This window comes from Poecilia formosa, unplaced genomic scaffold (assembly GCF_000485575.1).
Source record: "Poecilia formosa unplaced genomic scaffold, Poecilia_formosa-5.1.2 Scaffold49, whole genome shotgun sequence".
NCBI lineage: Eukaryota > Metazoa > Chordata > Actinopteri > Cyprinodontiformes > Poeciliidae > Poecilia > Poecilia formosa.
The window spans coordinates 156,677-174,075 of record NW_006799988.1 but is presented as its reverse complement, the minus strand read 5'-3'; the positions used below and the strand labels follow the sequence as shown (position 1 = coordinate 174,075).

The 17,399-nt window shown below is 37.4% G+C and overlaps 1 protein-coding gene across 2 annotated transcripts in view; it reads left to right on the top strand.

Moving 5' to 3' along the window:
- LOC103138346 (BMP/retinoic acid-inducible neural-specific protein 3-like) overlaps positions 1-17,399 on the top strand; it is a 207,144-nt gene that overhangs the window by 177,118 nt on the left and 12,627 nt on the right. For both annotated transcript variants that reach the window (XM_016671750.1, XM_007552504.2), the window contains exons 3-5: positions 3,887-4,077; positions 5,392-5,573; positions 14,799-14,904. In XM_016671750.1, coding sequence (XP_016527236.1) covers positions 3,887-4,077; positions 5,392-5,573; positions 14,799-14,904 — 479 coding nt within the window. The remainder of the gene's footprint in view (positions 1-3,886; positions 4,078-5,391; positions 5,574-14,798; positions 14,905-17,399) is intronic.

Below are 17,399 nucleotides of genomic sequence, written 5' to 3'. Positions count from 1 at the left end.
ATTCCCTGATCTCATCAAATCCAAAGTTATAGCAATCATGCCATCTTTGAAACTTTCTGAGTTTGATGAGGATCCTTTTTTTTTTTTTTTTTTTGGTTTTTTTTGACTGACAAAATTGAGCTTGTTGCTGAGCAGGAAGTGACTTTGTCAGGATCCTTTTTTTTTTTTTTTTTTTGGTTTTTTTTGACTGACAAAATTGAGCTTGTTGCTGAGCAGGAAGTGACTTTGTCAGGATCCTGGTGTCAAACATGCTTTTTTCTTTTAATGATTCATTAGTTGTGGACTCAGCTCAGATTTAAGTGGGTATGATTTCTCGAATATATCTTGTTTAGTTTCATGCTGGCGCCTTGTGTACATTGCCAAGTTTAATACTCGAGTAAATTTTGGAGAGAAACCGGTTATAAATTCTCTCGAGCAATGAAGGAGCTAGGAGCCCATCCAGCCAGAGTTGGATCTTTCTCTTCTTTGAGACATAGGGCTGAAAGCAGAGTTTCCTCACAAACATACAGTTTGTGTTTCATTTTCCTCTCTCTCTCTCTCTTGACTGACCTCTTTGCAAAGAAATAGGAAGATTGTAATATCCAGATCACGGTCTGTCATTTGTGGATCTCTGGTATGGACTCTTGCCATAGGAGGTCAGAGTGACATGGGGCACAAATCTTTTCCTTAAACACATCACCTGCCCCACCCTGAAGTTGAACCAGAGAGATGCTTCATCCTTTGAATCATCCATAATCTGTGCCCCAGGTTTTTACTTAATAGCTTCTCTTGCAGTCATCGTTTTGGTGCCGAAATACCCTTGTATGTTGTGCCTCGTGTGTTTTCAGGTTGCATCTCTACACCATACTGCTCATGAAAGAATTCCGTTAAATACAAAAATATATATATATATATATATTTCCTTACTAATTTGTGTGTTAATATGTAGAAATACCCATAGCTATTTGGCTAATGCTGCAGAAGCAGTTATGAGAAGTGTGAGGAACAAGTAACCCCATAATATTATGCAAGACCTTAGAATAATATGTTTCATAATGCTTCATTTGTTCACAACCAAAACCAGATCAACATGTTGGTGGGCATATTGCTTTTCACCAATGCAATGATGTTATTTGAAAAAGTGCCATTACACAATGAAAACTGAGAAAAACGAAGGTCTGAAGGTTTGAGCATGTAAAAATACATTTTCCACATTTTCTAATACTTACGTGGAGAATTACTGGTCCTTGTTTTCTACACCCCGTTGATGAAACTGGGATCATTAATCTGACAATAATTGTATCAATAATGATAATGCTTGTGAAACAAAAATGTGATAAAGTTTGACATATTTCTCATTACCTTTAATGGCTCTTTTAAAGGTCATTGCATACAAGCACAGACAAATTGCCAGACGCCGCAGTTGAAGGAGCTGTTGAGGTAAAGCTGCAACTAATTCTGCTTTTTTTTAATCATTAGGATTTTAAAACTAGCTGAGAGCTTTTATGTTCAGTGGTATTTCTGTGTTAGATGAGGCCACTAAATGAGCTACTGAAGCCGTTAATTCTTTACTTTTTCTTTAACCTGAATCAGTTTAGTTTCCGTGATAGAAAGATGATGTTTTTCTTTTGCTCAAAGTTGTAAGAAGAACGATAAAGTTCTGTTGTTTCTAACCAGGACATTTTAAACTTCCTAAGAGCTCAAGTGCAGAACCACTGGGAAGTCCTCATAGAAGACACATAATGCTTAAGAATTGAAATAAGTTTAATATTTGGGTTTTGATCGAATAACTTTAAGTTTTTAACATTGCTCATACTAATCATTTGGCTAGTCAAACAGCAAAAGCAACGGAGCACAGAATGGTAAAACCTCATTTGCTTGATTAAAACATACCCCTGGGGGTAACATTCTGGCCTAATTTATTAATTAGAACATTAATAATTTATATTTTACTTAGTCAAATGTGAACAGATGACATTATAAGCGAGACTGGCTGAAAAGGCTGTTTTCGCACACTAAAATAAATTGCATCATTTGTTATTAATATTTTATTTATTTATTTATTTGGTGTGGGAAAAGTTTTTGATTTTTGAGGCCAAACTAAGCTTCAGATTTATGAGTTTAAAGGAATGGTTGGCATACAATCTTATGAATTGGATTAACAAAACATCATGAAATGCAACCAACTACTCAGTAGTTCTGAATATTTTAATTTATGACTAAGATTCTTAACTCTCCTTAATATGCTTTTTGTTTTCATTAACGCTGTAATGAAGTATTGTGCATTGTTTCTCTCCGTTTTTACTCTTTTGTTATGAGTCTTTCAACTTCCGTTTTTATTACTGAACTGCAAAAACTGGATTGCACTAAATACATGCAGCAACAATCGCTCCCATCAATTGAAAAAGAAAAGAACAATCTGCACCTCGTTTTGCGTCGGGTCCCAGGTGTTCTATCTGCAGCCACAATCACTGCAGATACAGAAAAGATAAAGAAGTTATTACTTTCATATTGTTACTCTAATTAACACATAACTCTAAGTTCTGACCCCTGGAGCCCATATTTAGGACTTTCACAACATTTAACGGGAGGAATCTTATTAATATTGCATTTCTAATTCAATAGATGCTGCTGCGTATTGTAAAAACCCACGGAAGGAGAAATTTGTTCATCTTATTCATTTAAAAGCATCTGCTAAAGTAAAAAAAGAAAAAGTCACATTTTGAATTATCATGGAGTGTACATAATAATTGCAATAAACTAATGCTATACTGTACTAACTTATAATTGCTGCTGTAAACAAGGCAATTTATAATACACTAGTAATAACATCACAGATAAAATAAAGCTTACATGTAATTACATCCAGTTAAAGTGATTTCAAATAGAAATAATCGTTCTTGCTGAAGGGTCTTGGCTGTTCACTCCTGAGCCCCTCATGTTTGACCTCCTCAACGTGTCCCCAAAGGAAGAGCCTGCTTCGATCCCATGTTTCACCCCCAGCGCAATAATACAGTACAGACTGGATGTAGGTTTTGGAAGTAGAATTTGGGAAATGCCTAATATATGACTTGAAGCACAACATGTGCTATTAACCTAATCGGATAGGCACAACTCATGAGACTTTTTGGAGGAACCTTGATTTGTTTTTAGCGGTTTAACTGCTAGCTATTACCACTTTTTTTTTTTCTTTTTTCACAAACACAATTATAACTGGATAATCGAAGCGGTTTTGTTTTTTTGAAAATCAGAAGTTGTTTGTGTTGGGTGAAATGTGTTGGCATTTAGTCACCAGATGAGGCGCCCTTTCCCCCTTCAAAAAGGACTTTTAAATTCAATTCACAGGCTAAAACTGAATTAGTCCATAAAAGTCCTTCAACTATGTAAATCGGCTGATCATGTGTGTGCTACCATCATGATCATGGCATTTGCATTTCCAGACATGAGAACATAGCATTCTCATGCTTTGTTTTTCTTTTGTTCTCTTTGTTCACATTAAATGTATTTAAGAATCACTTTAATGTTGCCGTCATTCACATATCTTGGCCAGAAAATTGAGGAACATAATGAACCATCCCTTTACTGTACCTTCTTTATTTAGTTCCTTTTTGCTTTGGGGCTGGTGAATACCTTCAGTGGACAACAAGCGAGAGACATGCAGAGCAACGTAGAAGAAAATGAGGTTGATAAATCACATGTTGACAGTATATTTGAAGTATAGACACCACTTCAGATATTCTTTCATCTTCCTCGCTGAATACAAATAGAAATCTGTGACCACTGTCTATGCAGACCTCAATTACATTCTGCAAGAGAGTCATTGTGTATGCAGGTCCTGGGTCGTGGCCTGATGAAGCAACAATGGAGCACAGTGTGCATTCACTCGTAAATCTGTTCATACCTGCAGGGAGTTCAGCCACTGGAAGGTGAACAGCTTGGCAACAGAGAAGAGAGATTTCCTCAAAGCTCCGTTGCCCTTAGCACCAGAGTTCCTACGCAACCTGCGGTTACTGGGGCGGCGGCCAACCCTGCAGCAAATCAACGAAAACCTCATCAAGAAGTACGGCACCCACTTCCTGGTTTCTGCTACCCTGGGAGGTAAGGAGAACCTGCAGGTGTTCATTCTTAGAAATTGATGGGACACACGAAGATAGAAGAGATACTCATTTTAGGACTTGTTGGAGTGACATGCTGTGTCAGTGTGCCACTGCAGACAAATGGAAAAAGTAAGCTAGACCCACACCTCATACCCTGAAGCGTTTAACCATTGTTCTTGCTTGTGGTGGTAAAATTCCCCTTTTCCTTTCCACTGAAGAAGACACACACACACACACACAGTCGTAGCAATCTTAAAAAGAAACACAAAATGACACAAAATGAAATGAATGAAACTCTTGCTCTCTTTACAGCTATATGCTGTAGTTTTTGTATTTTCAGCCTTGACCCCTGCAGAGTAAAACGAAACAAAACAAAATCCATGTAATAAAGCTGCGGAGCTTTAAAATGCTCTCTTTTATCATCCTGAATTGAACAGCAGTGCTGAAATGTTCAACAAAGAGCTACGTTTTCATGGTTTATTGTTTAGCAATGAAATCATTAGGCGGCTGGTGCATATTTCCAGCCGTTATTGAGCGAGAGGCCGGGTACATCTGGGGCAGGCCGCCAGTCAATCACAAGGCAACACAGAGATGCAGAACATGAGGTTTGATTGGATGAATGCAAATACATCATGATGTAAGTAGAAAAACTTACTTCATGGTGTACATATATGTGTAGCATAGATACACTTTACATAGCTCTCACACCTTTTGCACTTTTTGATATACTCTTAAAATCATGCTGCTCTGAGTCTAACATTGAAGACAGATATTTCAGAATATTAGTGTTATTCGGGTTATGGCCTGGTAATACACAGCTACCAGTAAGCTTCGACTTGTTAAAAACGTCTCCAGTTATTGGGATCCAATAGACTTAATGGCATTGATCAGCTAAACTGGGAAATTCTTGTGATACTGCACTGATATAATAGAAGTATTTTGATTTTATAAGGTGCGCTATTATGATTTGACAAGACTCGCATTCAAGGATAATCATTACTAAATTATTCTCTCATTATATTCTTCTTCCCCACGTAATTCTGCAGAGATTTGCATGAGTTAGTTGCAAAGCCCTGACAGTTGACTAAAGTGAAACCTTTGTCAATTGGTAAATCTCCTGTTGTTGTTTGGTGTAGGCAAATTAAGCCAGGAAAGCTGGAAAATTATCAAAATGACTATGCAAAAAAAAAAAAAACAAAGAGTGATAGAATTAAAAACTTAACAAAATACTTGAATGAAAAAAAAAAGTATTTCCAGGGAAAGTAGTAGCTTTTGTAGTTGGGCACAGGTCAATAAATTGATTTTTGATTCACAGGAGAAGAGTCTTTAACTATTTTCCTGGACAAGCAGAAGCTAAATAAGAAGTCAGAGGGCAACAGCAACAGCTCTGTGGTGTCCCTGGAGCTGCTCCATCAGCTGGCGGCTTCTTATTTCACCGATCGGGAGAGCACCCTGAGGCGACTCCACCACCTCCAGATTGCCACCTCTGCCATTAAGGTACTGCACTCATTTACTCAGCATGTGTGCTTACAGTACAAATCCAGATGCATAATCTTTGCTTCAGTGCCCTGCTGAAAAATGCCCGCCTTTCAGTATGCTGCTCATAAAGCACATGCAAACGCAGTGTTTATTTGCAAAAACTACACACTTTGGCGGTTTTTAGGATTAACAAGCAGCCGGTTATGAGGGTGCAGAGTCCAATATCAACGCTCCTATAAAACCCGTCTCTGCGGTTATATCATTCGGTGCTGCGTCTACAAACAAACACCTTCAACAAACAATCTTTTTTTTTTAAAGATTATTGTTGCAGTGCATGGTTTCGAGGTTCAAGAGATTAAAAAGAGTTCAAGGAAACACCTTTTTCTTTTAATCTAAAGAGGCAAGTGTTGATTAATGACACGGTTCATGCACTGCAACTCTCAAAGGGAGCACAGCATCGCAAATGTCAACTTTCTCTAAGGTCTCAAAGGGAATTGTACACATACGCAGGTACATATTGTACCCTATTACACGCCATCTGGAATCATTTCCATTTGTTTCACTGCGAAGAGAAACTTGTCAAATTAAAGGTACGGCAACCTTTCAAGCTCAAAGGTGTCTTTTGCCTTACCATAGCAGCATCACTTCACAGATTTCAGTTCAGAGAATGAAGATAAAACCGGAAATTTTTTGAACTGGTAATTTTAAGAGGCAGAATTGATTAAACCTTTAGTCAAAAAAAAAACGAAAAAAAAAACAAAGAAACAACAACCGTTATGTCCTTTGTCTAACAATACATTGTCTGATTCCTTTGGTGTCTAGTGGGAAAGAATAACCAAGAGAAACATTTTTCACATGTCTGCTGGCTTTCCTGCGGCGACAGCAGGTGTGTGGGTGGGCGGGGGGGGCGGGCCGTGCTTCGCTTCATGAACTTAAATAACAAATCTGATTGAAACGACAAATAATTGGCTTGGTGCCATATTCATATGAAGCCGGTATATCATAAGTATTGTGTCCCTGTAGTCTCCACTTAATGAAAACTCTGCAAGCAAAGGTTAGATTGGCTCTCAGACCATTTTTGTTTCCAAGAGCCCCTTTAAAGTGGAGCTCAAAGCACTTGTGATTGCTCTCCAGCGAACATTCAAATGGTTGGATAAAACCGTTTTTATGTTGGACTCAAAATAAATAATTTTACCCTCAGAAAAAAAAACAGTGATTTTTTTTTTTTTTTTTTTTTTTTTACAATGGCAGTAAACGTAACTTTAATTTTAATGCCTTAAGAAAGGATGTTTGAATATTATTATTTTCATTAGTTAACTAGTAATTATAACAAACTCTTTTAGCAAGTTGCAAAGATTTTTTTTTTTATACAAAAAGTAGAAAAGAAATGACCTTACTAAACTTGGAGTCCATACATTTTGGGGGAAATGTAAGTAACTATCTCACTGCAGCTAAAATGATTTATGTTGGCAAACTTATGAATGCACAATATTTCTCTCAGCAGTGATTGTCTTTAGTAAATAATACATGGTGAGACAAAAAAAATACTTTGACCTGTCTTTAAGAGATGGTTATGTTCTTCACAGTAATGACTTAATTTGATCAGAATTCAAAAATATTTAACGTGGCTAGCCTTTATGAAAGCAGGGGGAAATTAACATAAGCAATAAGTATATTTGTATAAGCCAGCTGGGGTCTGAAGATCGAGAATCGGTATCTCTTTGCAGAGATTTATAGCCCAGGTGGGAGAATGTGCTGTCGGAAGATCCTACAAATCTGGACACTATGAAGAAGTGGCTTTAAGACGGCCAGCATTGAAACAAACCCTTCAGAAATGCTGTCTGCAGTTTGCCACAAGTCGTGTGTGGAACACATGAAATATGTATGAAGAAAGTGCTTTTGTTAGATGAGACGAAAATGTAACTTTTTGGCCTACATGTAAATGTTAATGAAAACCACGAACACTGACAAACTATCCCTGAATGCTTTTCTTAAGTAAGGGAGGGGAATCTGGTCAAAGTTGACGGTGAGCTAGATACAGCTAAATGCAGAACAATCACGAAAAGGGAACATTTTAGAGGACAGGAAAGACTTAAAAACTAAGGCAGAGGCTCCCTTTTCAGATCTGTTGGGAGATTTGGAAATTGGTGAGCAACTTTGCTCTTTGCTCACTGGGTTCCAGCTACTTTGCAAAGAAAAATTGGCAAATATGTCAGTTTTTTGATTTACTCCGCTACGACAAACGTACCCCTAAAGATCTGCAGCTGGTCCCTCTTCTTAGATTATTTATAGAAAACATTTGAAAACCATAAAGTCTTTTTCTTTCAGCTCACAAGCAGGAGCTATTCTGCTATGCCTTATCAAAACATTCCCATTTCCTCATTTTTACTTAGGTTTGTGGTTACGGCATGAAGGAATCTAGAAAGCTCAAGACAAAGTGACACTTTTCCAAGGTACTGCGCACGTTTACTGGAGTGAATCCACAGTTAGATCTCAACCTCAAGTCTGAAAAAGACCAAGTCTGGTGCAAATATACGTAGCACTTTAACAATATTTAGTGAATATATACCAGGTGTACCAAAGTCACATTTTCTACTTTATTTTTTAGATTTACTCCCCAAGTACAAATGTTTGTAAAGTTCTGAGTTATGTGACAAAAAGAGATTTTGCCACTACAAAAATGACAACCAGCTGGTTGAAAAGCAGAAGGCAGGTTCTGTTCCAGCTTCTATTTTTATAGGAATAATCTTCAATATCTGCTTAGTCTAAGCTGAGGATCCTAGTAAAGGGAATTAATTTGTCAGCCATGTTTGAAGCTGGACTCCTCTACAAAGCAAAAGGGAGAGAAAAAGAAATGCAGAGCAGAATCTAAAACCGAATTGAAGAAAGGTAAGCTTGAAATTGCAACCATTTAAAATACATCTGGACCTTAAAGAACAAAATAACCCCTAAAATGAATACTTCTGACGAAGGTAAATGTGAGTAGATTTTTGAGGGGGGAAAAAAAACAAAAACGCATTTTACATTTTCAATACATCAAGAGCAAAATCTGGAATAAACCAAAAACACATGAAAACTGGATGCATAGAAACACATGAAAGCCATCCAAAAGATCTCCTTTTATACCTTCCCACTAGATGAAAATGTCTAGTATGTGGGCCATTTTCAACAATGTATTCTGCTATATAGACTCGTCACACAAGAGGAAGCGGCACTGAGTGGGATGTACTTGACCTGCGTCCATGTTTTTCCACTGGGCTTTGTGTCACTGCAGCACCAAGTAGGAGGTTGGAGCAGAACATATCATCATTCTCCCCACAAACAAATCCCAGTTACATATCCGTTTAGAAAACATTTTTCCGAGAAAAAGATTTTGTGTTGGAGACTCAAAAGTAGTCTATATATTTTTTTTATTTTATTATTTGCAGTTATTGAAATCCAACGTCAGCAACTTCACGGAGATACCTCGGTTCTATTCAGGAATCATTTTTGCAAAATAAAATGATGCCAAAGACAAGCGTTTTAAACGATGTATTCCAAGAACACGATAAACACCCAATTCTCATACAAATAATGTAGTTTCATTATTACATCTCAATATATTTGCAAATCATTGAGCCTCTAAAGGTTTTTCATTATATAAAAATTCATAATTGGTTTAACAAGCACAGATTGTCTTTATGAATCTCAGTGTAGCAAATTTTACAAACAAAAAGCAGTAAGCATTTTGGACAGGAATAAATGGATGCAGCATAGGTTAGTCAATCTAATTTCCTGCAAAAGTAGTTTTTTTGAATTCTTCTTAATCTTCAATAATCCTACAATGTTTTAGTCTTTAATCCTTGTGCCTCAAAACTTCCCTTACTGTCTGTGGTTCTTAACATCACCTCATCAGTTTAAAAACAAATATTAAAATACTGTATGTATTAAGTTAAACAGAAGTAAACAAAAATGTGAGTGATGTTGAAAACTTTAAAGCATTTCCAGTTAAGTCGTGGTTAATTCTGGAGTTATTCAAAATCACCAGGCATTTAATGTAAATATAAATGTATGTTTACTTCACCTGCAGCCTTAGTTTGATAGAAGCAGTGCTGCAATAAATCATTCAAATGTAATAGAAGGGAAAAAAAACAATAATCTTAAATCATCTGAACTATAAAAATGCAAAAAAACAAACAAAAACAAAAATAAGAAAAATTTTATGATCATTCACTGTACTGAGTGATCATTGAATGTAAAATATCCCAGGTGGGTATTGATCCTTTCATTTGAGAGTTCTTTGGAGTTTTTAACAAACTAAGAGGCGGGGCTGGCAGCTCTCAGATGAATTGTGGTTGAAGTTCCTCTGGGGAGGCGCTGAAAGCCCCATGTGTACTCAGCTGAGAGCACAGCTCAAAGCTCTGATGCTTCATGGTCCCTGCAGACAAAGTGTGTTTACTCAAAAATGTCTTGCTTGGAGGAATAATTAATATGAATGAATATATGGTTGTATTAAGTAACTATTTTTTATTTTTTATTATCACAAAACGCGAAACATTTTACCTGATTAGTTATTGAACTTTCTCCAACGTAACAATAACTCATCAGTGATTTGTGACGAATGTAGCATCTCTACTTGTAAAACTTTGACCTGCCGATATTACTTGTAGCTAAAGTGAATTATCTTAATAAACTATGATATAAGAATATCTATGAGTAGGTCCTTATTAACCCTTAAGAGATGGGGTCCATTGGAGCCCCCGAGTTTTTTACTCTGTGTGCAGTTCAGCAGGGTTGCACTGACCCTGCGTGCGCTTTTGTAAGTTTTTTTCCCGGGAACTGACGGTCTGTCGGGACACCCCTCCCCCGCTTCCCTGCTGTCAGACTGTGACATTTGCCGCCCTCCTCCTGAGCGTCGTGCTAAGACACCAGGATGGTTAAAACACAAGGTTGACAAGTTGTTCATGATGCCAATTAGTATCAGTGTAAGGAAACCCAGCTGATTGCCTCAAGCCACAGACGTTGCAGCAGTCGGGGTTGCAGACAGTTCTTTTGATAACCTCTACGCATTTAGTTTGCCTCCAACATTCACTGTCTGCGTTTTTTTTTTCAGTGAGAGAGATGGCTCTGTGCATATTTTGATAATTTAATTTTCTTGTCAGATGCCATTGACAAGTCAAAAAAAAAAAATAGAAATTAGTAGTTTATATAATAGTTTTATTCTTAAGTTAACATGCCAAGTAAGAAATATGCTACGTTAATGTTTTTCAGTATGAAATAAAAAAATTTACTTTTCTCTTCATGTGTTTGACTACAAAAAAGAAAGACAATAAATGTTTTTAATGCACATGTTGTATTTAAATGCAAAAATCATATAACTTTTTTTTTCTTTTTTTGGTTGTTTTCATATGTCAATTCTTATTTGAAAATCTAATTAAAATATGTACAGACTGAGATGTTTCTTTACACTTTTGCACTGCCTCCACCAAAAGTAGTTTAGTATTGGCAGAGAGGATTTGGCATATTTTCATGTTTCCTACCCACTCGGCTATGCAGTTCATCTCTCAACTGAATTTTCCATGCAGCTATTCAACCACTTAGGTGAAAGTAAACAGGTTGTCAAATGACATTGCATTTATTGCCAAGATGTGTTGTTAGAACATAGAAATCATTTGTTAAATACAATTTCCTTTTTTTTGCTTGGTGTGGCTATTAAAGGCAGAAACAACGTCACAGAAACAACGTCAGCATCATAAACCTTAAATTGCAGGAAGTTTGGAGAAATGAGCTTGTTTTTGCTCTGTATAAGAGCGTCAAAGTCTAAGTTGACAGATGAATGCTCAGGAGATTTTTACTGCCCAAATAACAAGGCAAGAATATTTGCTTCTTACAATGGCGCTAAGAACTAAGAGGGGCTTACCCTCACAAATTTCAGTGAGTACCAGTGGAAATGACTCTTTCCGTGTTGCCTCCAAATTTTGTTTTCTTTTGTGTCAAGTGATGGGAGTCAACTCACAGGAGATTACCACCACCTTCTGTAAGGAGTGTGAACTGATGAAACTCTTGAAACTTGGCAACTTTTGACCAAGACAGTATGCCATGACCTACTGAAACATTACAAGCCAACATGTCCAAACCCAGCATGTTCCATGATAGACTGAGGCTTTAGGCTCAAAAGCAACAATTTGGCTGATCCATTTAGGTTTTATGTCATCTGCTGAAACTCTTGTTCTCTCACTTCCACACAGTCTGAATAAACCCAGGGCTTATCTTGGCATAGAAAATATAGTTTCCTTTAAAAATGACGATTGCATCTTGTTCCCCCGTCTTCATTTTTTTAGCACCACTATAAAATAAGCTGACAATAAGTGAACTTCACTCGGCAACAACATGAAACTGTTGGCGCTTGGTTATAATGAATTCACTGGCTGGAAACGTTGATGCAAATTTGGAGATTCCAACTGGCCAATCACAGGTCAGAGTTGGGGGTGAAAATGACAATTGGCACAAATAAATGCCAGTCAACTTACTTGCTTGGCTAAATGCTAGTTGCTAATTGTGAAACCTTGAACAAAGAATATAATCTAAGCGGTAAATGAAAATCCCTCGCTGGACACCAGGCAGTCGTGGTCTCAAACACATTCAAATTGTTTCTTTTTTTTTTTTTTTCAGTGAGGTGATGGCTCATTTAAATTCTGGTTTATGCATCTAACATGATGATTCAATGCAAACTTTGCTTTGTTATTTTGTGCTTAGCTGGAAGAAGACTGATCTGCGAAATACAAGAGGTCAGTCAGTGTGTGGAGGCAAAGAAAGGGAGGCGGTATGAGTCACAATCAGACCCTCAAGCTAATTTGGTCGTTTAGTTTGCAACGAGGACCGGACTTTACAGTTAGGCTATCAACATGAGAAAAACTAATTCCATTCAAACATGTTTTTTGGATGATTAATAAAGAAAAAAAAAATCTAAGTTAAATGTTTGGCTTTTTCCATGACTCAATTTTGGAACCACATCCACTGCTTAAACAAGATGCTAAGAAAAAAGGCCTCTTCCTGTTTCACACGTCTTCTTTTGCCTCATGCCTTTATCTCTGTTATCTTTAACTCGATCATGACACTGTCTCTCTCTCGCTCTCTCTCTCTCTCTCTCTCTCTCTCTCTCTCTCTCTCTCTCTCTCTCCTATTTTTGTATATATTTGACAGATTTTTGAGATGTGTATCACCCACACTGCCTTGAAGGATAACTTCTATTTCGTTTGATAATAGATGCAATCTTAAGGCGAGCAGTGTGAGAAGATATAAGCAACAAGACGGCTGCACAGGCTGCATCTTTTTCCAGATAGGCCACTTAGCTGAAGAATCGCTTTGCTAGAGGCCACATCCATCCTCTGACGCTGTGCTATTTTGAACACTCCACATAGGAAATGAACCATTTGTCATATTCATACTTCTTCTTTTTGAGAAACCTTTTTTTTCTTTTTTTATCCCCAGTTCCTGTGTTCCTTCTATTCTTCACTTTCCCTTCATGCACTTGACTTGACTCTGTGTTACTCTGATTATTGTTTGATCCCCAATTAGCCACTGTTAGCATTGCATTTGCATGAGAAATCTGGGGCAAAACTGTTCATGTATTTTCTATGATTCTCAAGAACTGATATCCAGGTTGCAGGTTTAAGCCAAGTAAATATTTTACTGGTCTTCAGTGCAGATGTTTCAGCGAGATCCGTCATGGACATACATTTGTTGTTATTCCCTCGCGACAGAAAGTGCTGCATGTGTTTCCTACTTGTATGTTCTGACTTCTGTAAAGAACTTCGTACTGTTTGCCTGCATGCAGGCTTCACATTGGGTCGTTCAGCTTTCTAAAGCGTGGAGCAGAGTTTTAGTCCTGTTCCTAGTAGCACCGTGGTGTTTTCTAGGGCACATAGTGGTAATTGTGTTTAATTCATTTTTATTGATTCATTCTGAATCTCTTTAAGGGCTTGTATTGCGATGACGTTGTAGCAAGACAATAGTGGTCAGTTATTACTGAAAGGTGTAATTAGACAAATGTATTACAGACGGAGAATGAAAGACAGGGTAAAATGTGTAGAGCTGCAACAGTAATGTGCAAGCGCTTTGGCAGCGCAGTGGCACAGTGTTTGGAGACTCATCTTAGGCCTTTGTCATTTAATTCAATACACTCGAAACTCTGTTTACTTTGGCGGTGAGTCTGAGCATGCATAGATTTTTACTTTATTATTCCTTCATCCCGCTGTCGTAGATCACCCTGTGTTTTAATGGTGTGGGAGGACACTGTAGACACGGTACTCTGCCAGAGTAAGAGTTAGCATTAACTGTATTCAACCAAGGTTGCTTCTTACAGGAAATAGGACAAGTATCTCTCAAATAGTCCTAACTATAATTTCTGAATAATCCAGCGAACAATTGCCTGCGAAGCACATATATTCAGGGATCTATAAATACGGTCTACAAGATGATGACTGGATAGCAAACCTAACATACCTCTTTCCGATGCAGAAAACCACTTGTCTGTTGATGATTCATTTATTTGCCAGCAACGAGTGTCGGGATTCATTTGAGTCAGATTAATGGAGACCTTAGACTTGTGATCCTTGAAACATAATTATAATCACTGAGGATCAGTACGTTTCAGAAACCAAACAGTTCTAATGTGAACTACACACCTTTTGTCCAAATATGCGTGCACTATATAACAGACATGTTTCACCAAACATGCTTAAAGTTTTGAACAAAAAACCTTTATGTAGCTTTAAATCCACGGAGTCACAATTTAACTTACACAAACCCAATAGCAGGTATCTTTAAGAGTGCTTGAAATAAAACAGACTCCATCATGTTTATCCTTATGCACAAGGAAATCATTGTTGAATGCCAACTTACTCAATATAGCGCTCCTTCCTTCGACAAAATCTCTTTAATGTAAATTCATAAACATGTTTCTCTCCTCTCTCTTATTCTATTGTTCTCCACACAGCAGCCCACACATCGCAGGCAGCTGTGGCTGCAGGTGTTGTAGTCTAAAGCAAAAATGCTAGATTGTTTTTTTTTTTTTTCCCTGCTCTCAGAGGGCTTTACTTCATCTAGCCTACTGCTCGCTGTCACAACTGCCACAAGCTGTACTCTAAGCCATCAAAGACGGCAACAAACATCTCCCTTGTTTACTGCTAACGTAATGGTAACACATTCACCACATATATCGTACATGATGTTAAATAGACCTCCTCTTTCCTTTCCCTCCAGGTAACGGAAACGAGAACGGGTCCTCTCGGCTGCAGTAACTACGACAGCTTGGACTCCGTTAGCTCGGTGTTGGTGCACAGCCCCGAAAATAAGATCCACTTAAAGGGTAAGGCCCCCACAAACACAAATACACACACATAGTGTACGTGCAGCTTAATGCGATAAGCATGGGCACGCAGCCTCAACCCTGCAGAGAAGGTCCAACAATGCAGTAAAATTAACCGTACGCACACACGTTTAAGCACACAGAAATTCACCGCATCCGTCCATCCCACCTGCCTGCCAACTCTCTCACCTCTGGTGTTGTTGGCTTGGATGACCCTTTACTTTACGCTGCAGTAGTTTATATGTCTGTTTCTGCCTGACCGGCTTTCGGTCTCATAGGAAATCTGTTATTTTACCAGGCTGCAGATAGCCCAGACCCACGCTGACCTTAGCCTAGTCCATCCAAACCCGTCTACAAAACTCTGTAAACAAGTAAAACTCAGGTGGTTAAGTCACCAAATTATATTCCTGTTTATTTGCATTCATGAGAAAATTTTTCAACAAATGAAATCAGGTGGTGGTGGGTAAAGAATGGAAATATTGGCAGAATAACAAATTGCCTTGACTTTTTTTGTTAAACAGAGTGTGACGATGGCCGTCTGTGGAGGCAAGCCTTTATTTATCTTGCAAATAAATAAAAGGTCTATCAATTGCAAGAACATTACAATAAGTATAATAAAGTACTTTTTTATTCTTTAGAAAGACAAATCCAGAAAAAAGGACACCTATTTCAAGGCCATGTTAGCTTAACCAGTCAGTGTCTATATCTAGTTGAAATATGTTGAAGAATGGTATTTTTAAATCTACAAATTTTGCTTCAACACAAATAGTTTGACTTGACTATCTCTACTGATTAACCTTAATTAACAACCTCCCAATCACTTTTAGTCATTTATCAAAGTTAGGGGGAGTTATGGGATTTTGTACCAAGAGATCTTACATTATTACAACCACAAAGACTTTCTCAGAAAGCACTAACCGGCTGCTATCAGTATGCTATTTTGTCTCCTAACAACGATTTATGCTTTTATCATGCCCTCTAGATGTTAAGGTGAATTCCTTCAAATAACAAATAGTATCTATGCTTGAGATTCTCATTTTGCAAAAAAGGAAGTAGTTCTTGAGTTATGTTGTTGTTTTGAAAATGTTATCCTCTAATGACTGCTTCTGAGCTAACTGAAAACACCCTGTTATGTACACGTTAAAAACTCCTCCACTCATTTTAAATACCCATTTTAAAAAGCATTTCTGGTATTCTCTTCAACAGACATAATATGAACAATTTAAAAGCACTATGAGATATTTCCAGCTGCAACATTCAGGAAACTTCATTCCTGCAAATGTCTTTGAAACATCATCGATTTTCTTTATTTATGTGAATGGTTTTCGAAAAATAGCTTCACTGATATAAACTTATGTCAATACACAACACAGATCTTAGTGGTAAAAATATGTTATTGACAAACTTGTGCAGCATTTCCAGTCCACTGCTGCAGTCTGGTGGTTCTTCTGCTTTACTTTGAGAGCATGGGGAATGTGTAAAGTGGACAGCCCTTTCTCCAAGATCTTCCCCATTTTTAATAGATTTTGGTTTTATCATTTTAACAACTCATTACCCCTCATTTACAATTATATAAAACATATATACTTTTTTGTTTCTGCTGTCAAAAATGTGCTAGTCGAAAATGATTACATACATGTGTATACATTTAGTTATTTAGTATGCAAATGATTTGGACGTAATAACTGGTAAAAGGTGTCAAAGTGATCCCAATCTGATCATTGCTATGCTAAGACTTTGGATTGATTTTCATTTGTGAAATACATAATATGCCACTTTGGCTGCATTATGGTTGGAAGCAGTTTCAGGTGAATTTGCAACAGCATTTTGCAAGGTTTGTTTGCATTTCAAATCTTGTAGGTGCAACCTAAACAATGTGATTTCTCTATATCTGCTTAGTGATTCTCTCTATCTTTTGTGGCCCAGTTTGTCTACTCCAACACACATTTGTGATGCGAAAACAAAAACAAAACCTGTCTGGAACGATTTTCTAACCAAAGCTCATTATTCCAAAGGTCAAGAGGACAAGCGATAAAAATCAATTCAGCCTGAAACTGAGCTGAAATACATAAAGTTATCTGGTATCAGTCTGTGATCTCCATGCATCTAGCATGTTTTGGTGTTGGTTTAACATCTAATATTGATGGGAACAAATTTGCCTTTGATAAGTATTCAGAGAGTTCTTAGGATGCGTCCACTCAATTATTCATACAGGCACATTTCCATATTTCATTTACCGTCTGAGCTCCTAGCATGTCTTTCTGGATTTGAGAGTTCAAAACGCCAAATGCTGCTTTTGTCATGACGTTACAATTGCAGGAAAAGAAAAGAGCGAGAACAATGTGGTGGATTATTTTGCACAGCAATATCCGAGTTTCATTTTTTTTTTAATGGAGTCCTATTTACTAATACTCCAAGCACATCTCCTGCTGGTTTCATAATAGGAACCATAATAGCCAACAGTAGAAAAAGATCCTGTTGAGGTTAATTGCAAT